This window comes from Symphalangus syndactylus, chromosome 15, assembly GCF_028878055.3.
Source record: "Symphalangus syndactylus isolate Jambi chromosome 15, NHGRI_mSymSyn1-v2.1_pri, whole genome shotgun sequence".
Taxonomy (NCBI): Eukaryota; Metazoa; Chordata; class Mammalia; order Primates; family Hylobatidae; genus Symphalangus; species Symphalangus syndactylus.
Window position 1 is genome coordinate 73,893,452 of NC_072437.2, and position 23,913 is coordinate 73,917,364.

Sequence of the window (23,913 nt, forward strand, 5' to 3'; positions counted from 1 at the left end):
CTACGTGTGATTCGTGAGTCGGAAATTCAACCAAGACATGTTTAATGTATATTTAGAGCATCTTTCCCAGCGGGAATTCACGGTGCCGTTCCATCAGGCAGTTGGCAAGCAGTCACTTGAAATATTAAGAAATATGATTTGTCTCACACTGATTTATTGCACAATCGCAACTTCTTTCTTTTTGGTTCATTTATAAAACAACTGTCAAATTAAAATGCCAAATAGCTTTAAACATTAGCATTTTCACCTTATAACCTTACAAGTGCATCACTTTAAACATCTGCATAAAAGTTCAGCTCCACGACAATCACCTGAGATTTACCTGCATGGTACTAAGCATATATGTAAAAATATTACTGATAGGTATCTCTGGCACTCTGAAGTGACAAAGTGTAGCCTTCACAGATCCTTGTCAGTTAATCACCAATAATTACCTGGAAAGTGCCCGCTTGCCATCATTCAAGATCAACCAGGCAGACACCACAGTGAGTTTTCCATCAAAAAACCTTCTCTATCTGGTCAGTCTCTGCAGGTCAAGGAGACAAAGGTGTGTGCTGCACGCAGCAGGACTATCCTAAGCTCCCTGTGTTCTCACCATGGGGCTGGGTGGCTGGGGTGGAGGAACACAGCATTGGGCTTCAGCTTCTCTAGGGACTGGTACATTAAGAGATGAAGACACAAAAGGTGAGAAAATCATGGTTTATTTCCAATGTTTCCATTTCTGTTAAAAGTAATGCTTTCAACAGAAAAAAATGCAGCAATGTAAGTGTGTAATTTACAAAATAATTTCAGGATTTCTTTAATCATTAATTTGTGGTGTGATCTGTTAATTGGATTTATGTCTAAGCTCATTTGTAAATAACTTCAAATATCCAAGCCTTCCCTCACCCTCTTCCCACCTCACCTCTCCTCCTTCTCCTCCCCTACACTGGAAGACACTATGTACATGCATATAATGTCCTGCCCTAGCGGAGTCCTGAGCCTACTTGGGAAGGAAACACCAACTCACAAGAAAACAGCAGAAATCACACAAAACGGAATAAAAGCAAGCGCTGATCTGTAAGTGAAGACTTAAGTGCTATAGGGCTTCCAGCTACAAATCCTGAAAACACGGAGTGGCTGTGATAATACGACTAGCCAACATCACACAGTAATTTTGCACATAAGGAGAACTAAATCTAAGAAAACAAGGAAAAGAAAGTTGAGCCTATAATCGTGATACAGGCGCTAAAATCTCAGGTGACATTTTCCAATGGGGGAAAGTCAGTCAACTTCCGATCTCCAAACCAGAAGATCGTCCCACAATGGTTCTAGAACCTTCCTTCATTCCAACCCAACCAGGACTCCAACAGACTCATTAACAGCACAGCCCTTGAGGAATTAAAGGGAGAACCCACTAACCGGCGCCCCACTCCCCACCCCAAGTCACCTCTGGCTCAACCAAGATGTGCTCAGGCCAAGAAAGCTGCCCCACCCCGCAGGCTTTGCCTGTCATTTTTAACAAGCCGACTCAGCACATCTCTCAGATGGGCCATGCAAGGCTTTTTGCGGCTCTTGGGGCTTTGCCTCTTCATGAGCAGACACTCCCTCTTAGACTAAGACCTGGAGCTGGAAAGTGGGTGGTAACCGCGGTACAAAACTCACGTTCGCCCCTGCAGAAACTGCCTAGGTCGGCCCATGGCCACGGGGCGCCAGTTTTTCAAGGAAAAGTCAATGCTAATAATGGTGGCAATCACGGGAAATCCATTCTGAGGCCAGATCTGACTTGTCAGGATTAATCACCATTTCCACTGAACTTCGAACTGACCTGGGTAAAAACTTGAGCGCGAGGGGACCAGGCTGCACCTCTGACCTGGCTCCCCTCTGCAAAAATCGCGAAGTGGGTGCCCGAGGTGGGGCGGGGGTTGGGGGAGACCTCCCAGGGGTCCCCACCCGGCCTGCTCTGCACATCTTAGTCCCTCATTCGCTTGGCTTGCGCTGTGCAGATCTGTCTTCTGTCATTTGTACCTCAAGACATCAAAATCCCCAACCAAATGCAAATACTGAGACCTCATCATCTGAAATAAAGCTTCGCGGTATCCAGAAAGCCCCCAGCGGGTGTGCAGTGCAGAGCCAGCCGCCCAGCTGTCTTCCGCAGAATCCTACCAGTTTCCCCCTTTCGTGCTGTGTGCATCGAGCGGGAAGGGGCTTGGCAGATTTTACCTGCCCTCTTTCCTTTCTGAAAAATCTGGGCCTCCTCACCCCAAAACGAGTCACCTCCTTGTAGTTCCCCAGTTGCGAAAAGAGGAGGAAGCTGGCTGGGCCGGGGGCCGCGGGGGGCACCCTCCGCAGATGGCGGGACCTCTCCTGCCGGCCATGGCAAAAGCGAGGCTTGTCTTCCCCACCGCCCCCAACCTTAGTCCTTGGCACATCGTTGAAAGTAACTGAATAAAATCGGAAATTCGAGAAGGTGTTAGTTCGCCTTGGTGAGATTTTGAGGGGAGAAAGAAGCGGGGACTTCGCCAACAGCGGCGGCGCCCCCTCCGCGGCCACCGTTAACCCCCATTCCAGAGGGCACCGCCCTGCGGCCCAACCTAGGTCCCCCTGCGGGAGCCTCGCGGGCCCGCGCAGCCTCCGCGACTCGAACAGATCTTCGGTCCTTGGAGGAATGCCTGTTTCTCTAACAATAAAAAATTAAAGAAGCGCTCATAAATGCCAAGTCCTCTCGCACTAGGCGGAGTAGAGAGGACAACGACCACAGGTATCCTTGAACCCCGCCCACCGCACAGCGCCGGAGCCGGGGCCTGGGGCGCCGCTTCTTGGGGGGTCCCGACGCTCAGCCGCCCCCGCTCCACCCGGGCCGCCAAGGGGCTGGGGGAGGCGGCGCTCGGGGTAACCGGGGGGAGACTCAGGGCGCTCGGGGCACTTGGGGAACTCATGGGGGCTCAAAGGAACTCGGAGACTCGGGGCCTCGAAGGAGACTCGGGGGGTTCGGGGCTCTCGGGGGGCGGTCGGGGGTTCGCGGACCCGGGAAGCTCTGAGGGCCCGGAGGCCGGGCGCGCTCCGCCCGCGGCGCCGCCCCCTCCGTAACTTTCCCAGTCTCCGGGGGAAGAGGCGGGGTGTGGGGTGCGGTTAAAAGGCGCCGCGGCGGGAGACAGGTGTTGCGGACCCGCAGCGCCCGCGCGCTCCTTTCCCCTACTCGGAGCCCCTCGGCGGCGCCCGGCCCAGGACCCGCCTAGGAGCGCAGGAGCCCCAGCGCAGAGACCCCAACGCCGAGACCCCCGCCTCGGCCCCGCCGCGCGCTGCCTCCGGACGCAGGTGAGCCGGCCGGCCCCGGACTGCCCGGCCAGGAACCTGGCGCGGGGAGGGACCGCGAGACCCAGAGGGGTTGCCCGGCCGCGTGGGTCTCGGGGAACCGGGGGGCTGGACCAACACACGCCCTCGGGCCGGGGGGCGGGGGCCGCCCTCTGGAGCGGGCGTTTCTGCGGCCGAGCTCCGGAGCTGGAATGGGGCAGCCGGGCCGGACTGGCCGCGGCGCGCCGGGGAAGTGGACGCGATGGCACCGCCCGGGGTGCGAGTGGGGCCGGGCGCGCGCGGGAGGGGAAGAAAGCCGGGGCGAGCCGCCAGCGCGAGGTTTGTGGTGTCGCCGATGTCCCTTCGGGGTACTCTAGCGCAGCCGCCTGGCTACTTGACCCGCTGCCACCAAACGTTTTAAATTGACCGAAAGCTTAGCTTCGAAGCAAAGCTCCGTTTCGCCGGTGAAGCAGGAAGCCTCCGCTGCAGGAACTGACCTTTACCTCCTGGAGCGGCTTCTGCAGAAAAAGCGCCCGGGCAGAGGTTTGGGCGGAGTTTGCCTAGAACTAACGCGGAGCCAGCCGACCCCGGCCTACCCCGGGGCCAAGATTTCAGTGGCTTCCCTTTTTCCTAAACACTTCACGAGGGTTTGTTTCCGGGCTGTGCTCCCCGGCTAGAAGGAAAATTTTTAGGACCCTTGTTCGCGAAGAGGTGGTGTGCGGCTGAGACCCGCGTCCTCAGGACGGTTGCATCAGTGCCTCCATCCTGCCCCACTGGAGGAGGAAGGCGGCCGGAACAGCGCTCACCTAACTAACAGCTGCTGAGAGCTGGGTTCCGTGGCCATGCAGCTGGGACTGCCTTGAGAAGCGTGGTACGGCCGTGTCCCCATGTGACCTTAGAGTCCCTTTCCAAACTGCTGTGCACAGTCGGTCACAATTTCAGACACTGGTGAGAAGGGTGGAGGAACCCTCTGGGGGCAGCCAGGCAAGGTCGACCACCCATCACCTAAGGGTGGAGAAATTAAGGGGTGAAGAGTCCCTTTTGCCTTTTCTGGAACCTGGTGATCCACCTAGTGTCTTCCCTAAGGAACTGAACCAACTCCTCCGCTGGCCTCTGGCAGCTCTCCAGGCGGTGCAGGGTGGCGTGGGCCCGGTAGGAAGCTGCATGTAACCGCCCAGGGTCAGGAGGCCAGGAGGGCAGCTCCTCCTCTGGCTTGAATATTGAAAACAACTTCATCCTGCTTGTGAGCCCCTCTTAACCCATGACCCCCTAGCCCACTGGGGAGTAAATCTTAATTTACTCCTCTTCCTGAAAAAGGATCTTTAAAACAGCTAGCTTCAGCTCAAACTTTATAAAATAACAATATGGGGTTTCTTGGAACTGTATTTTTCTCAGCTGATGGTAACTGGACGGGTCTGTAGACGGGTGTATGACCTGGGTTGGGCAGGTGGAAGAGGGCAAAGGATAAACCCCTCCTCCCGCAGCCCCATATTCTTGGCCAGGTGTATTATTGTAAACCAGGAGAGAGTTTACTTCGGGGAGTATCCTGTTTTCCACTCAGTGAGGGCCAGTGAAGAATGTCTAATTCCATAAGATGCTTTTGTTAAAATCGGAATGTTGCTGCCCTCGGTGGTTCTGCTGTTGGGACGGGACTGGCCCGAGCTGTGGGTGCTTTAGCAGGACAACCAGCTCACCTAAGGGCCTCCCAGTCTGGATTATGGGTCAGTGCTGAACCTGGGCTAAAATATTGTTTTTTCCAATGATGTTTGTCTTTCCCAAGCTCAGTGCGGCTAAATGTTTCACGGGCCTATGTCAATCTGATGTAACTTTCGTGGCCACCTCTCTCCTGTTAGCCTCTGACCAAGGTGGCACAGGATGGTTTCTGCCTGACCTTGTTGCCCCATGGCAGCGACTGTGGGTCATGAAAGACATTCACTACGAGCCTGCTTCCAGAGTCCATCAGAAAACAGGATACAACTTGCCTAAAATCAGGAGAGGAGGATGCTTTTAAGTAAAAGAAGGAGGAGGATTCACTACCAGCTCTGAAGGGTGCAAAAGAGATGATTCATCCGGATTGTGGAGAGGGTGGAATCTTGTTTAGGAGAGCGTTGGTTGTGGCAGGCAGGGTGTAACTATGAATCAGTGAAGACAGTTCACATCCTGGGATGAAAAGAAGGCCACGGGCTCACAGGAGATTATCCACTGGCCTCTCCACATCCACTTGCAGTAAGGAGTGTGGGACTCCCCCCAAGCTTCAGCGCTGAACTGCAATGCAGTGATGTCGCTTAGTTGGGCCAGTAACCGAGGGAGTTGAATTTTCTGTTATTTTAAAATACTGTGTCTTTTAAGAAACACTTTGAAATTAAAACCACAGCCCACAATTATAATGCACTGTTGCAGCACTTACCAAAACAGATATGCTAACTGAGCTGTCAATGCTAGCCTGACAGTGAGGCCACCAAGCCATCCACAAAGCCTACACGAAATTCTGTGCTCACAGTGGCTTTTCTCCATGAAGAGGGCATTCCTAACCTCTTCCTTTCATGTAGAAGGAAGCAAAGTCCTTTGTAAAATTTTAACTCGGGGTGCCTCAAGTGTAAACTTCACCACTGGTAACAACAGTTTCACTGCGACATGCCACATCTGTGAAAATTCATTCAAGACGTTAAGGAAAGTGGCTCAGCAGAGAGACTAGATAGGGGAGCTATAAGTTACATCTTATCCTCACGGTTCTCCTGTACTTGGCCTGTCAGCCTTTGAGCAAGGTTGGCCCAAGCTAGTATCGGCCCCAGTGTTACAGCCAAAACTTGAGACTGCAAATGGATGCAGCTGTTGAACGCCGAGTAACTTCTGCAGAGTCAGGAAGACCCAAGGAAGCTCTGCAGAGGATGCAGGGGTACGGTCAGAACCCATGAGTGCCTTTCAGCTAATGAGTACTTTATGACACTCCCCAACACAGCAAATTTTTATGATGTGTTTAAAGATTGGGTGAATTACTCAGGTGAACAAGCTACTCTTTATCAGAGAACACCTAAAAACATGTTCAAGAGGGTTTGGGAACTATACATTTAGTCCTACGACAAACTAAGTTGGTTCTGTCTTCACCTGTTTTGGTGCGGTTGTGTAAGAGTTGGTGTTTGCTCAGGAAGAGATTTAAGCATGCTTGCTTACCCAGACTCAGAGAAGTCTCCCTGTTCTGTCCTAACTAGTGATTCCTGTGTTGTGTGCATTCGTCTTTTCCAGAGCAAACCGCCCAGAGTAGAAGATGGATTGGGGCACGCTGCAGACCATCCTGGGGGGTGTGAACAAACACTCCACCAGCATTGGAAAGATCTGGCTCACCGTCCTCTTCATTTTTCGCATTATGATCCTCGTTGTGGCTGCAAAGGAGGTGTGGGGAGATGAGCAGGCCGACTTTGTCTGCAACACCCTGCAGCCAGGCTGCAAGAATGTGTGCTACGATCACTACTTCCCCATCTCCCACATCCGGCTGTGGGCCCTGCAGCTGATCTTCGTGTCCACGCCAGCGCTCCTAGTGGCCATGCACGTGGCCTACCGGAGACATGAGAAGAAGAGGAAGTTCATCAAGGGGGAGATAAAGAGTGAATTTAAGGACATCGAGGAGATCAAAACCCAGAAGGTCCGCATCGAAGGCTCCCTGTGGTGGACCTACACAAGCAGCATCTTCTTCCGGGTCATCTTCGAAGCCGCCTTCATGTACGTCTTCTATGTCATGTACGACGGCTTCTCCATGCAGCGGCTGGTGAAGTGCAACGCCTGGCCTTGTCCCAACACTGTGGACTGCTTTGTGTCCCGGCCCACGGAGAAGACTGTCTTCACAGTGTTCATGATTGCAGTGTCTGGAATTTGCATCCTGCTGAATGTCACTGAATTGTGTTACTTGCTAATTAGATATTGTTCTGGGAAGTCAAAAAAGCCAGTTTAACGCATTGCCCAGTTGTTAGATTAAGAAATAGACAGCATGAGAGGGTTGAGGCAACCTGTGCTCAGCTGTCAAGGCTCAGTCGTCAGCATTTCCCAACACAAAGATTCTGATCTTAAACGCAACCATTTGAAACCCCTGTAGGTCTCACGTGAAACTCCAGATGCCACAATGGAGCTCTGCTCCCCTAAAGCCTCAAAACAAAGGCCTAATTCTATGCCTGTCTTAATTTTCTTTCACTTAAGTTAGTTCCACTGAGACCCCGGGCTGTTAGGGGTTATTGGTGTAAGGTACTTTCATATTTTAAACAGAGGATATCGGCATTTGTTTCTTTCTCTGAGGGCAAGAGAAAAAGGCCAGGTTCCACAGAGGACACAGAGAAGGTTTGGGTGTCCTCCTGGGGTTCTTTTTGCCAACTTTCACCACATTAAAGGTGAACATTGGTTCTTTTATTTGCTTTGGAAGTTTTAATCTCTAACAGTGGACAAAGTTACCAGTGCCTTAAACTCTATTACACTTTTTGTAAGTGAAAACTTTATAGTATGATAGATTATTTCAATGTAAAGATGTTCTGGATACCATTATATGTCCCCCCTGTTTCAGAGGCTCAGATTGTGATATGTAAATGGTATGTCATTTGCTACTATGATTTAATTTGAACTATGGTCTTTTGGTTATGAATACTTTGCAGCGCAGCTGAGAGGCTGTCTGTTGTATTCACTGTGGTCGTAGCACCTAACATTGTAGCGTCAATCGAGTGAGACAGACTAGAAGTTCCTAATGATGGTTTATGATAGCAAATGGCCTCATGTCAAATATTTAGATGTAATTTTGTGTAAGAAATACAGACTGGATGTACCACCAACTACTACCTGTAATGACAGGCCTGTCCAACACATCTCCCTTTTCCATGAACGCTGATTTAAAGAGGTCACTTGGGAATTTTATTGACACAGTACTATTTAATGGGGAGGACAAAATGGGGCAGGGGAGGGAGAAGTTTCTGTTGTTAAGAACAGATTTGGAAAGACTGGACTCTAAATTCTGTTGATTAAAGATGAGCTTTGTCTACTTCAAAAGTTTGTTTGCTTACCCCTTCAGCCTCCAATTGTTTAAGTGAAAATATAACTAATAACGTGAAAAGAATAGAAGCTAAGGTTTAGATAAATATTGAGCAGATTTGTAGGAAGATCGAACCTGAATATTGCCATTATGCTTGACATGGTTTCCAAAAAATGGTACTCCACATACTTCAGTGATGGTACGTATTTTCCTGTTGTCAAGAATAGCATTGTAAAAGCATTTTGTAATAATAAAGAATAGCTTTAACAATATACTTATAACTAAAATAATTTTGTAATGTATCAAATACATTTAAAACATTATAATCTCTATAATAATTTAAAATCTAATATAGTTTTAATAGAACAGCAAATTTTAATTTCATCTATCACTTTTTATATAAATATATTAATGTTTTATAGTTCATAACACCAATGGGTAAATTGCCAGGGTGTCTGACCCCATTCTGCCCCAGTTACAGAAAAGCTTCTGTCACCAGAAAGATTGGTGGGGAAGGAAGGGAGGAAGATGATTTCTACCTAACCCCGTGCCCACCTCTACCAGGTTTTTGAGGCATATCAGTCTACAATGTGGTGTGCGGACTGGAAACGTACCTTGGGGAATGCTGAGTTGGCTGGACATGACCCATTTAGTTCCTGGATGAATCTCAGAAGTGGACCTTCAAAATGTCACTCATAGCATGACCTTGGCTCACTGCAACCTCTGCCTCCCAGGCTCAAGCGATCCTCCCACCTCAGCGTCCCAAGTAGCTGGGACCACTGGAGTGTGCCACCACGCTCCACTAATTTTTTCATTTTTTGTAGAAACGAGGTCCCACTATATTGCCCAGTCTGGTCTCGAACTCCTGGGCTCAAGGGATCCCCCTGCCTCAGCCTCCTAAAGTGCAAGGATTACAGGCATGGGCCACCGCACCTGGCCTGAAACTGCTTTTTATTCCTCAGTGCCCACTTTCATGGGAAATAAGCCCGCCAGGTCAGCCTGTCCGCATGGGAGTGACTGCCTGCTACCCCACAGGCTTGCCCGGCCCTCACGAACCTCTCCCAGAGACACCACCAACAGTTCTGTTCTTAAATGATACAAGATTTCCATCCAAGGATTTCAGAGCATTTCACACATCAATAATTAGAAGTATTTTCATAGAGGACCATACACTTTTAAAATGGATTTCAAAGAACAAAAACCAATCAACTATCACCCAGGTAATAGAAAATGGGAAATGGTTTCTACCTGACTTCCAAAATGCTCTGCACATAGACTGTGAAAATAGGACTTTTTAAGCTGGGTGCAGAGGCTTACACCTATAATCCCAACACTTCGGGAGGCTGAGACAAGAGGATCACTTGAGCCCAGGAGTTCAAAACCAGCCTGGGCAATGTAGGGAGACATTGTTTCTACAAAAAATAAAAATGTTAGCCAGGCAGGCGTGGTGACATGCGCCTGTAGTCTCAGCTACTCAGGAGGCTGAGGTGGGAAGATTGAACCTGGGAGGTCCATGCTGCAGTGAGCTATGATTGTGCCACTGCACTCCAGCCTAGGTGACAACAAGATCCTGTCTCCAACAACAGCATCAAAAAACACAGAACTTTTAAAACAAGTACATTCACTTCTACAAGCTATGTAGATTATTACTCTCAAGCTATTAAAAAACTGAGCCAAAATAATTATGGGCTACTCTCGACCACTTGTAGGAATGGATAGAGAGGTCTGGTCACGTGCCTGGATATTAGAGCTTGAGCTCTGAAGATGATAATCCGGGCTGTATCTCAAAGCATCAGTCTGCACTTTGTATGGAGCAAGAAAAAGCCTTGTGGAAGCGGCCTCCCACCCAGCCGAGCCCTCGGCGTGGACAAGCTCTGCTTTTTATGAGCAGTGGGTGCAGCCTCCCTGCTCCCTCCTCCTGTCAAAAGACAGTCACAGCTGGGGTGAGCAGGTCGGGCCCACTTGGGAGGCCCCAAGGAATATGCTGCAGGGGTCAGGCCTGAGCCATCCCCTCGGGTTGGTCTCTGACAACTAGAGAGCAGCTGAGAGGTGGGTAAAAGCTCACTCACTTACCCTGACCTCAGTGTCCTCATCTTAAAATGGGTTTCCTGAATCTTTCCCAAGCTTAGTGGCAACGAAATAAGATAATTTATGTAAACATTCTCCACATAGTAAAGCACTAAGTAACATATGACTGTCATCTGTTTTCCACTAGACAGATCCCAACCTGGAAGAGTGACGGATGGTATTTCAGATACAAGTGACTCAAGCAAAACTTGATAAACTAGGGGTTGGAAAAAAATGCACATTTACACAAAGCCTGGAGTAACTGCAGCACAGGCAGGTGAGTCTAGCCACATACGCCGGGAGAGGAATGGCTGGGGGCAAATATAGCAGCACAAAAGGAAAAGGTGGTGACAGCTATGCGACTTTGCAATTAAAGGTCAACAGAGTAACAAAGAAGGCCATCGACTCATCTGGTCAGGGTCTCTACACTTCCCATACATCTCACCAAATGCTTTTCCCATATTACCTCATTTGCACCTCACAGCAGTGCTCTGAAGTCCTAAGCTGTCAGAGAGTGTTATTCCTGCTGAGGGCAACAGGAAGGCGCTGCTCAGAAGGGTAACAGATCCTGCTCAGAGGCCAACAGCAGCTGGTCCTACCACACGGAGGATGTGGACTGCACTTCTACAATTCCCTAGTGCATTTGATTCCTGAAGCCAATAACAAGCACAGTAGGAACACCCCAACTGCCCCAGTGTTCACAGGGTCCGGGGCAACCCCAACTTGGTGAGACGCTGTTCCATTTCTGCACATGGCTAATGATTCATTTTCCCAGGCAATATTTACTGACTGCTACCAACTGTTAGGGGCTGGGGCCGTAGCTGTGAACAAAACAAAACATCAGGCTTCACATTGAAGGAGGCCTACTCTTAACAGATCCCTGTAGGTGGTACCTGCTGCAGGTAATTTAAATGGAGGAAAATAAGACGTCATGAGGGAAACGGGAAATTGCAATGTAACTAACGTAGGGTGGTCAGGGAGGGCCTCTGCTAAGAGATCCGGAGGATACAGGGCAGCAAACCACACAAGTCTCTATGGGAAGCATCCCAGTGAGAGGGAAAGGCCAGGATGCCAAAGAGTCAGGGCGAGAAAGGGGGAGAGGGGGCCAAGGAGGGCGTGGCTGGAACAGATGGCACAGGCCACGCGGGCCGCTCTGAGGAGTCATGGTTTTAAGATGGAATTCTAGCATCTGCTCTCCAGCATTTGTTCTGCCCTCTGGTGGACTCAAAGTCAGTCTATTTTCCACTTGAGAAAGCTTCGAATAGCTGAGAACAACAGGTCCAGGTTCAGACTTTATCCTCCTGCTCCACAGCCCCACATTCCTTCACACATTCAGCATTAAGCAACTACTGCATACCGCCCTACTAGATATAGACTGCCTTCAACTTCCCTAAGAAAACGCACGCTCTAACAGTCAAGCAGCAGTAACTGTGCTGGGAGACTCCTCCTCAAGGCAGGAACAATATTCCAGTCCACAGTGTCCTCCTAGATGTCAGATGGCCCCCTGTCCTCAGTGCAGCCCCCGACATGGCTGAGCCATGGAACCACTGTTCTGGACACCACGTTATTGCTCAAGTGACTTAGCTTTTTAACAGCCCTATCACTTTTGCTCATTTCAAAATGAAAAGGCAACCAATGTGATTTTTGTAATTATAGAATATATAAATACATTTTCACTTAAATAATACAGGAGTATACGGAGTCAAAAGTGAAAGTCTATTTCACTCCCCTGCTTGGAAGTTTCAGTATTAACATCTGGATTACATCCTTCCAGTCTTCCCCTGTGCAATTGAATATACTAATACTTATAGACACACAACACATACATGACCATGTTGGTTTGCATTTCTTACATCATTTTTTCTATGATTGTTTCCCATTTAGTAATATGTCTTAGAAATCCTTCTAGGTCTGGCCGGGTGTGGTGGCTCATGCCTGTAATCCCAGCATTTTGAGAGGCCGAGGCAGGTGGATCACTTGAGGTTAGGGGTTCGAGACCAGCCTGGCCAACATGGTGAAACCCCATCTCTACTAAAAAAAATACAAAAGTTAGCTGGGCATGGTGGCGCATGCCTGTGGTCCCAGCTACTTGGGAGACTGAGGCAGGAGAATCTCTTGAATCCAGGAGGTGGAGGTTGCAGTGAGCCAAGACTGCACCATTGCACTCCAGCCTGAGCAACAGAGGGAGACTCCATCTCAAAAAAACAAAACAAACAAGAAAACCCACAAACAAAAACAAAAAGGAAATCCTTTCATGTCAGCATGTATAGGAATTTGTTCTTTTAACAATGTACAATGTCCCATCGAATGTTACTGAACCATCTCCCTGTTAAGAGACAGTAGCATTCAAAATCCAAGGGACAGAATAGTTAGAGAAACCTGAGAAAAGCCTAAATAAAGATCTGTAAAAAGCTACTAACTACAACCACGAGATTATAGATGTTTGCTCATATTGTTCTCAGTTTGGTTATTGTGTTGTTTATGAATGAAAGTAGTGTACGTTTGTGTGAATTTTTGTTTTTAATTTTTTATGAGTGCCCTAACAAAGACTACAAATTGGGAATACAAACTCAGAGCAATGGAAACAGTGACACTTTTGTGGAGGGGTACATGTGGCTGCTCGGGTGGTTATTAACACAGGCTGGTGCCCCTGCCCTGCAATGGGAATCCCCATTTTTCACAAAGTCTACCCTTCCCCCCATTTTTCTTTCTTTTTTTTTTTGAGGCGGAGTCTCACTCTGTGGCCCAGGTGCCGCCCCCCTCCATTCTTCTAACCTCAATTCAGGGCTTTGCATTTTCCCTGTTACATTTCATCTTGCTGGTTTGGGCTCATCCTTCTGGTCCATCCAGATCTTTTGGAACCCTGTCTTCAGTTTATTAGCAATTCGTTCCAACTTTATGTCATCTGTCAGTTTAATGAGCGTGCTTGCTCTGTGGTCACTTAAGCCAATAAAAATATTGAATAAGGAATGCCACCAACAATTTCCTGCTAGCTTAACATCAGTTCACTTACCAACATGATTCAAGTTTGGAGTTTTATGGATAAATGTACTTAGCCACATCTCATTCACAAGTTTCCATCTCACAGTAGGGATATTATGGAAGGTTGTCAAGTGTTTTTGCAAAAATACCTAAGGGTATCCATTATTTGATTAGCCATTTCAAAAACACATTTACGGAGATCTTCATTTGGGCAGAGCATGATTCCAGGTCTCTGAAGAACCAAAGATGATTTTGAAAGGAGGTCACAGTGCAGACAGCAGGTGTGTATATAAGGTGGTTACTTTACAAAACAGGGCATGGCAAGCTGGACATGACAGACACAGCAAAGTCTCTGAACAGAGTTCGGGCCATGAAATTGTTTCTTTTGGGGGTCTGCAGGAACAATTTCATGAAAGCTAAATCATGAAAGATAGCAGGCTTTTGCCAGGAAAAAAAAAAAAAACGAGACTAGTGATTAGTTTGGCGTTTTCGGTTTCTTTGAGAAGCGAAATAATTTATCAAGGACTCTTTTTGCCACTTGATGTTCTAATTGGTTGATAGGTCTCTCAGAAGCCCTTTGTGCAAACTAGAACCTGCAGGGATGTGCAAAGCCTCTCTCTGCTGCCATCTGCTGTCTTACAAGCGGTAACTGCAAGAGGTTGAATCCTCCAGTGCCCTGGGGATTCCCATTGCAGGGCAGGGGCACCAGCCTGTGTTAATAACCACCCGAGCAGCCACATGTACCCCTCCACAAAAATGTCACTGTTTCCATTGCTCTGAGTTTGTATTCCCAATTTGTAGTCTTTGTTAGGGCACTCATAAAAAATTAAAAACAAAAATTCACACAAACGTACACTACTTTCATTCATAAACAACACAATAACCAAACTGAGAACAATATGAGCAAACATCTATAATCTCGTGGTTGTAGTTAGTAGCTTTTTACAGATCTTTATTTAGGCTTTTCTCAGGTTTCTCTAACTATTCTGTCCCTTGGATTTTGAATTTTACTCTCCAGGACTCTAAATGCTATGACGTCGGATTATTTCTTGACACTCATCCACGAGGGGAAAATCTCTTATTTAGAAAAATGTTTAAATCAACATATAATATAAACATGGAAGCTCTCTAAAGATTCAGCATCATTTTATTTTACTTCTTTTATATTCTTACGAAGGGAAATCACCTAACATATTTCACTCAAAATTTTCAGGATTTTTACTAATTGTGACATCTACTTTTCAAAAATAAGAAGTAGGTTTGGGAAATTTTGAATCACAATAAATCAGGAAAGCATGATTTTTTTTTCGCATTTGCCCTGCCTTTTCCAAAGGAGAGAGATCTCAATGTGAACAGATATTTGTACATCCATGTTCATTGCAGCTCTATTCACAACAGCCAAGAGGTGGAAGGAGCCCAAGTGCCCATCAGTGAATGGACAGAGAAGCAAAATGTAGTCTATCCATGCAATGGAATGTTATTCAGCCTTAAAAAGAAAGGAATTTCTGACACATGCTACAACATGGATGAACCTTGAGGACATCATGCTAAGTTAAATAAGCCAGACACAAAAGGACAAATATGTATGATTCCACTTACTCACAGCAGTCCAATTCATAGAGGCAGAGAATGCAGTGGTTGCCAGGGGCTGGGAGGAGAGGAGACTGGGAGTTATTTAACGAGTACGGCGTTTCTATTTGGGAAGTTGGCAACGTTCTGGAGACGCGTGGTGCTAATGGTTGCACAGCAGTGTGAATGCACTTAATGCCACTGAACTATACACCTAAAAATAGTTAAGATGGTAAATTTTATGTTATATATGTGTGCACATGTGCATTTACTACAATTTTTAATGAAAAAAGTGAAAAAAGATCTTCTTTTAACACAAGAGACAATGGGTGGGCTGTATTGAAAGACACTGATTGTGATCAAGCATGTTAAGATGTGTTCTGAACTCAGACACACATCAAACCCTGTTAATGTCTCTATCCTATTTTATTAGCACTATAATGCACTGAAATAAACTCCTAAGCCCATGCACATTAACCATAAACATTAAACTAAGAGGACAGGTCTGAGCACACAGCTGGGCCTTGCCCTTCCTTGTGAAAAACAATCACATTCAAGTCTGGTCAAGTTATTTAGGGAAGAAGGACCAGAAAATTATTTTGCCTCAAATTCAAATGGCATGCTAGAACTGCCCTTTCCTAATCTCAAAAAAATTTATAGTACTCTCTATAGCTCATACTAGGTAGAATATTATGCATTAAAATTATTCTCCAGAAAAATTAGCTGGGTGTGGTGGAACCCACCTGTAGTCCTAGCTACTCAGGAGGCTGAGATGGGAGGATCACCTGAGCCAGGGGAGGTTAAGGCTGCAGTGACTGGACTCCAGTGTGGGAGACAGAGTGAGACTCTGTCTCAAGAAAAGAAAAGTATTCTCAGGAATGGTGATAAAAGGAAGAGGCACCCATGTCAAGCTTTGAAAACCTCATATTTCTCTAAATCTAAATCTCTGTGTGGTTAAGCACCTTGGCAACTTACTTCCCAAAGCTGGTATGAATTATAATTCACTTAGTAATCTAGTCTAGCAGTTTTCATCCGTATTCCAAACAGAAGCAGAAGTTTTAATAATACTCATCATCTATATCCAGAAGCACATAAGAACTTGGAAGAATTTGTTCTCTCCAGCCAGCAAACTTCTAGTTGTATAAATGGTAGGAAAAATTCAAAGTCACAAAGAGAGAATATTTTCATAGGATTTTTCATCCTCCAGAGCCTTTGACAACCTTTGGGTTCCCAAAAACATACTCCAATGCTCTAGGAAGCAGCAAGCAAAATCAGTCCTTATGGGAAACAGGAAATCAGTCCTTATGGGAAACAGGAAATCAGTCCTTATGGGAAACAGGAAATCAGTCCTTATGGGAAACACTTTGTTGCTATTATTGTTTTAGTGATTTCTTCTTGGCTTACTGTGTTCATTCTGAATGGGAAAATAGCTATGTTTACGGGCCTGGGAGAGTGAAGATGTGGTCACAAAGGAGAAAGAAAGGTTAGAAATTACAAATGTCCAGCACTTTGACTCTATGTGTTAGTTATGTGTGTTCAGAATTTTGTAAAATGACTTAATTTTGTTCATCCAGAGAATAGCACAGGAAAGGCCAGAGGTTTATGAGAAAACTCAGGTGAATTCAAGGATGGCCTAACTGAAAGAACACCACATAATTCCAGACTCACAAACTCAGTCCAGCGAGGCTCCAGGGGAGTTATAAAGTCCTCTGGAACTCGGTTCTTGGCTCTCAGACCTTGCAGGAGAGGACAGCAAAGGAAGGTAAGATAGCTCACATTGACGAGAGTGAGCGAAGGGCGCACTCTTGAAGGGGAGAGAAGTCTCACTTACTGAGGGTGGAGCAAGGAAGGCCCCTAAGCAGAAAGAGAGAGGACAGAGTTTGCTTGCTGGACAATGGGAAGCCCTGGAGTGTTTCGCAGCTGGAAATCCACACAGTCAGAGCTGCGCTCCAGGAACATAACCCTGAGGCAGTACAGTAGCATGTGGCCAAATAAATTTCGTGGCAGAAATGGAAAAATACATATTAAATATCTTAACAATAATCATGGGCTTTGTAGCTGCCAATGTCCCCAGGATCCCCTGCCACCAGCCATGGTCAATTCTGCCATGTTTTATGACATTGCTGAGCCCTTAAGCCACATCTCTTTTGAGCTAGTTGCAGACAAAGTTCCAAAGATAGCAGGAAACATTCATGCTGTGAGGTCTGGAGAGAACGGATTTGGCTATAAGGGCTCCTGCTTTCACAGAATTATTCCAGGGCTTATGGGCCAGGGTGGTGACTTCACACGCCATCATGACACTGGTGGCAAGTCCATCTATGGGCAGAAATTTGATGATGAGAACTTCATCCTGAAGCATTCAGGTCCTGGCATCTTGTGCATGGCAAATGCTGGACCCGACACAAATGGTTCCCAGGTTTTCATCTGCACTGCCAAAACTGAGTGGTGGGCCAGCAGTCTTTGCAAGGTGCAAGGACGCATGAATATCATGGAACCCATGGAGCACTTTGGGTCCAGGAAGAGCAAGACCAGCAAGATCTCCATTGCCAAATGTGGACAACTCCAATAAATTTGACTTGTGTTTCTCTTAATCACCAGAGCATTCCTTCTGTAGCTCAGGAGAGCACACTTCCACCCATTTGTTCATAATATCCCATAATTTTCATGCTCTTGCTGAAGTTTTTGGAGCTTCATTTTTTTATTCTCCTTCACTTCTAGCCAGATTGAAGAGTTAAGTTTATGATTATGAAATAAAAACTAAATAACAAAAAAATCATGACTTGTCAATAGATAAGTTATAAAGGGTGAGAGAGAGAGAGGAAAGACTCCTAGGTGACTACATTTTTATATCTGTGCAGTGGGAAATAAAAACAAGTAAGTCCCCAGACCGGTCACCATGGCTCATGCCTGTAATCTCAGTACTTTGGGAGGCTGAGGTGGGAGAATCACTCAAGCCTAGGAATTTGAGACCAGCCTGGGCAATATAGCGAAACTCCAGCTCTATAGAAATGGGTCCAGAAATCAGTCAGACATGATGTCTCATGCCTGTAGTCCCAGCTACTCAGGAGGCTGAGGTGGGAGGATCACCTGAGCCCAGGGAGATTGAGATTGAGGATGCAGTGAGCCATGATTGCGCCACTGCACTCCAGCCTGGGTGGCAGAGTGAAACCCTCTAAAAAAAAAAAAAAAAGCCCCAGGGCAACGCATCTGTGTCATGAGGGGAGAGGATAGGCTGATTTAAAACTTGTTGAGTAGGAGGCAAGAAGCGCTTGCAAGGTGGGAAAATGAAGCAGGCTAGAAAGGCTTGTCTAAAACTCATGCCAAACACAGGCTAGAAATATTCGTGTGGGCTATGTCCTTGCATCCCTGATGGCTGAGGTCACCAGAGGAGGCAAAGTACTCCAGGGAAGGAGCAGGGGGACAGCCGGCATGGAAGACCTTCCAGGGTGCCAGGGCCGAGGATTAGGGAGGGCCTCGAAGGCGCAGAGGAGGATTCGCCCATGAGGAGTCAGGGGATGGTCACAGATGTAGACCTGGGCAGAACTGCATGCCTGCGTGCCAGTGGAAGATGCAGCGAGCACTGGCAGGGAGCAGGGACGATCCAGGCGAGGGAGGTCTCGGATAAGGGGGCCTCATTAAGCCAGCTACAGTGGACGACAGCGGCTCCATCCTGCAGGGAAGCTCGCAGGGAGGCCTTATGTGCTAGGGTGGTCACTCATATGCCCATCCTAGCTGGGGCGCAGGGCGCGGCCGTGTCGTCAGGCCCTGCCTGGCAGGGCCGACCAGGCTCAAAGGCGCAGCCCCACGGAAGGGCAGGCGCTGCTGGGCAGCGTGGCCTGGGCACCGTCACGGGGCCTTGGGGTGTTTCGGACAGAGCTCAGCAGCTGCTGCCGCACAAGGGATGAAATCAAAAGTTCTGCTGAGGAGGAGGCACAGCCGCCCTGTTAGGACCTGGGACCACCAGGGAGGTGCCGTAGAATCCGGGCGCGAGTGAGGGAGGCGGCGCGGTGGCCGCGGGGCGAAAAGAAACGGGGCGCACCAGAAGAGAGGGAGGACTGGGGAGGCGCAGCGCGCGGGCGGCAGGCGGCGGTCCCTCCTCACCGCCCGGCTGTGCTCGGGGCCAGGGTCCCGTCTGCGCCCCTGCGGGAGGCGGCGCGGCGCCCACTGTTCTCTGGGCCCGGCCAGGGCTCTCGCTCTCCCCCGGCTCTTCCTGCCAGGGACTTTGCCGCCAGCACCGCCCTTATGTGTCCCTGCTTCCGGCACGTGCCCGCGCGAGGGGGCCACATTGGGGCGTGTCTCCAAAGAGGGGGTCTCCGAGGGGAGGGCGGCAACCAGGTGGCAAGTAAGACGGAGGCTCCCCAGACCTCCCGTCTCAGCCAGGCTTCCCCATGGGGCGCGTGCCCGCCCGCTCAGCGTCTTTCCTGAGCCCGGAGCAGCAGTTTCTCAAAGGACTGGAAACATGACAAGACCTTCCCAGATCCCTGTCAGGTGCTTGAACCAGACAAAAGCCAGGTAACTGAACAATGGTCCGGCCTTGTGGCCTGAAAACAGCTGCTCTGAGAGCAGTAGCTGTCTACCCCAGAGCGCATGCAGCGTGGAGTGATTGTTTTGGGCCAGGGTCTCTCGCTCAGTCTCCAGCAGAGTTCAGATCGCTTGACGACATCTTCAGTTTTTGTACCTACACACATCTCTGTGTGGCCAAACACCATATTATTCACTGTCACATTAGGCCTGGACCTACTTCGTGCAACCTCAGCTTATCCAGTAGACAGGGCCAGCGGAGAGGGACCTGGGGGCCAGGATGAAGGCAGGCCTTTGCAACAACACACGATGCTTTTCGGGGTCCTTCCTGAAGACAGTGATGACCCCAGCAGCTGGAAAACGGGAAGCTCCTCTTCTCAGCTTCATTTGTTCCGTGAGTGAGGCCCTCGGACTGGGGCGGATGGGGCTGGCTTTTCCTGAACATCCAAGGAGCAAACTAGGTGAGGCAGTTTCGAACCAGCATTCCCTTTCCAGAATGTCATCTGTGTGGGCCCTCTCTCCTCCTCCTCCTCCAGACACTCTCCTCTTCCGTGGCTAGGAAGCCTCCCTGTGTACCAGGTCTCAGGTAGGCTGAAGCAATTCACAGTCTCGAGCTGACTTCATGTGGGAGAAACTATTCACAGCAGAATGAGAGTCACTTGAACAGTGGCTTACTTCAGTTTCTTTCACAACGATTAGGATTCTTAAGATAAAAGATCCCAAAACACGTTTTGTCTTTAAAACAAACAAACACCGTAGAAAACCCTTGTGCCTATTTCTGCAGACGAGAGCCCCACCTCCAGAGGATGGGAGGCAGCCCCGGAGAACTCGCTAACAAGTGTTGATTTTGGCTCTGAGCCCTTTTTCAAATTGATAGTGTGATGTAATCAGAGGGTGTGTTTAAAGTCTGGAGTGGATAAAAGGAGACATAGATATCCTGGCACATTGTCATTAACTGTTGCTGCCCAGATTGGAAAGTGGAAAGATAGACCCCTTCAGGAAGACTGTACAGCTCATTGGCAAGCAGTGATTCGAGAAACGTATCATAGCCATCCATCATAATATCTAAGATCTGTAAGCTGTTTTATAGCTTTCACCTGATACCTGCACCTCTATAGTTAATTCTGACAGCCACCCTTGGAGTTTGAAGGTGTTCTTTCAGGTTCACAGATAAAGAAACTGAGTTCAAAGAGATTAACTGACTTCCCCCAAGGTAATACAACCTAGATTAATAACCAACATTTGCATAAGTTTTTAAGTATTCAGATGAATTTTAGAAGATCCCAAGAAGAGAAAGCATTTGGTGGAGTCACTGGCATATGGTAGGCTTCTGTAGATTTCGTTGTCCTTTGGCTTTGCAAATGTTTTCGTCTGCCGAACACCATTAAAACAGAGGGCCCCTACCCAGGGCGAACAAAGTACACTTCAGAGGACCAGACAGCTTGTTCACAGTCAGAGAGCTAACAGAGAGCTAATCGGGTCAGGATTTGAAAGACCTTAGCTTTGTGTGACCTTCAATTTTATCATTCAGTTTGAATATGTGCCCCAGAAAACCTTTATGTAATTCCCTAATATTTCAATAACTAGCATGCAACATACGAGAAGCACATTCTCTGTTTTTAGAATGGCATCTGGCTGATGACTTTCACAACAGCTCACATGAGAGGAAAGTGTTTTAGCACTCAGACTGAAGGAGAATCCAAAAATCCCACCATTGCAGGGTCAACAGTGCAGGTGTTTGAATTCTGAAAGATGTAAGCCAAGGCAAATAGAAGGAAATGATCTTCCACTAATCCCTGCATTTACTTCCTCCTCTCTGGAGGGGACGGCCACGCACACAGAGCCCTGTGCTCTGAGTTCTCATGAAAGGGACACAGCTGGGCTCACTCAGCGTCACCTCGCCCCTGGGGTGTGTCCTGGTTTCAGATCTCGGGCTAGAGTGATTCACGTGTGGCAGGGAGGCCGTCATTAATGAAAATGCGAGGGTGTCGCAGGAGTGTTGATGACTCAGCAGGCCTTTCTACTTCTCTGAGTCAGTGCCCATTGCACCCAAGCCTGGGGCAGAACAGATTTTCTTAAAAGAGCATGGGGGCCTCATCTTCAACAACCAATTAGGAGGCAGAAAAGCCGTCAGTGAGGAACGAATAATGACATGTTGGAGCTAAGATGATGGTGCTCAAGCCCGAGAGGCCCAGCCACCTTCCAGATGCCAGGCCCGCATAGACAAGGTGCGTCTCTCCAGCTGAGGCCAGGGGGCAGCGGGGGCACCAAGTACAGGGTGGACCAGACTGCCGGGGCCAGGCCACATGGAGCTTGAAGCCAGAAACAGCCCAGGCCATGAGGCCACAAGGAATTCCCTGGAGTAGGAGGAAAGCATGCCACCATGCAGGTGCGAGGGTGGGGAATGGCGCTCCATTCCACCTTCGCCCAAGCAGTCAGAGAGTGAAATCCAGGAGTCATCAAACCTAAGTTTTGGAAAGAGGTGTCCTGTTCCCTTCCCATTCCACTTAAGCAAACAACACCTCCCAAGAACTTTCCAAGCCCCTCTTAATAGCTGGAGCACAAAAGCAAATATGGCAATTTTTACTGCTGGCAAAAGTGTACATTCAGATAAAAAAGAGACAGAAAAACAACCATCGTGCAACGTAAGGTGTGCCCCAGGGTGGGGGGGGGTGTCCCACCCCTGCTTTCATATTTCTATGAGGATACCCTGGTCGAATTCCACCTCAGTGTGCCCTCTCTTTCTCTCTCTCTCTCACTCCATCATTTCCTCCTCTCTAGAGGAGGAGCGACATAACTCTTCCATGAGTCTGGGGGATGGAATTGGCCCTTTGAGGCCCGATGCCCTCGGCCTTCCTCTCCAGTGTGGCACTGCCTGAAGGCCTGGGGGTGGTGGGGTGTCCTGGTTCACCCTTGGCTGCAGCCGAAGCTGCAGGTTATGCAGCTTGGGGCAGGTTATGCCACCAAGAAAGAGGCTAACAGCTGTGAGCAGGTAGTTCATTCTATCTAGTTTAGAAAGGGGTATCAAGTCACTTTATCCTGGCTTTTGAAGCTGACATTTTTATCTGTCTGTCCTGTCTTATTTCTTGTTTCATTCTGAACCGTGGAGGGGAGCTCAGGGGGTGCCCCCAACCAAACCCCAACATAAACTCCATGAACACACAGGACATCTCGGTGCCCATCAGTGCCAGGTGTCTGTTGAATCTGCATCTGCAGAATCAAGAAAGGAGTGGTTTCCTCTGCCTCAGGTGGCGAGGGAAAGCTCCTTGGTGGAGAGGACGTTTGAAGGAAGCCTTGAAGGACACTGGGTGAGGACGAGTAGAATTCGCTGAGCAGGCAGCAGGGCAGGCCGAGGGTGCCAGCCGGGAGCGAGGGTGCAAGTGAGTGTTGAGACTCCCAGCAGCCATGGGGGAGGAAGCCCAGAAGCAACGGAAGTTTCCCAACCCACAACCCACACACGTGGGCCCTGAAACGAAGAGAGAATTAACTCATCTTCCCAGAAAGCGCTAGGACCATACAGTACTCCACAGCAACTATACCATTTTACATTTCCACTAACAGTACACAAAGGCTCCAGTTTCTCCACAACCTCATCAGCACTTGTTATTTTTGGTTTATTTGATAGTAGCCATCTTGATGGGTGTGAGGTGGGCTGTCATAGCGGTTTTGATTTGCATTTCCCTAAGGATTAGTGATATTGGGCATCTCTTCATGTGCCTATGAGTCATTTGTCTGTCTTTGGAGAAATGTCTACTGAAGTCTTTTGCCCACTTTTGAATCAGCTTGTTTTCTGTTGATACTGTTATTGTTCAGTTTTAGGAGTTCTCTATATATTCCAGATATTAATTCCTTATCAGATATGTGATTTGCAAATATTTTCTCCCATTCCGTGGATTGCTTTCTCACTCTCTTTAGTGTCCTTTGAAGCATAAAAGTTTTTGATTTTCATAAAATCCATTTGTCTATTTTTTCTTTTATTGCCTGTGGCTTTGGTGCCATAACCAAGAAATCATTGCCAAATCCAATGTTGTGAAGTTTTGCCCTTTGTTTTCTTCTACAAGTTGAATTACTTTGGGTCTAACATTGAGGTTTTTTACTCATTTTGAGTTTATTTTTGTATATGGAGGAAGATTAGGGTCCAACTTGATTGTTTTGCATGTGGATATCCAGCTTTCCCCACTATTTGCTGAAAAACTGTCCTTTCCTCATTGAATGGTCTTGGCACCCTTGTGGAAGATGACCATATATGTAAGTGTTTATTTCTGGCCTCTGTGTTGTATTCCATTGGTCTATATGTCTGTCTTTATGCCAGTACTAAACTGTGTTGATTACTATCACTTTGTAGTATGTTTCAAAATCAGGAAGAGTGAGTCTTTAATTTCGTTCATCCTTTTCAACGGTGTTTTGGCTATTTGGAGTCTCTTGAGATTCCACTTGAATTATAAAATGGATTTTTCACCCATTGTCTTTTGCTCTTGGCCTTAGCTAGTGTTATG

The 23,913-nt window shown here is 47.9% G+C and overlaps 1 protein-coding gene across 1 annotated transcript; it reads left to right on the plus strand.

The window, feature by feature from the left end:
* Nucleotides 1-3,100: 3,100 nt before the first annotated feature.
* GJB2 (gap junction protein beta 2) lies at nt 3,101-8,295 on the plus strand. Its single transcript, XM_055244070.2, has 2 exons — nt 3,101-3,297; nt 6,517-8,295. Exon 2 carries the CDS (start codon nt 6,539-6,541, stop codon nt 7,217-7,219), a length of 681 nt encoding a protein of 226 aa, XP_055100045.1. The 5' UTR covers nt 3,101-3,297; nt 6,517-6,538; the 3' UTR covers nt 7,220-8,295.
* The last annotated feature ends 15,618 nt before the right edge of the window (nt 8,296-23,913 follow it).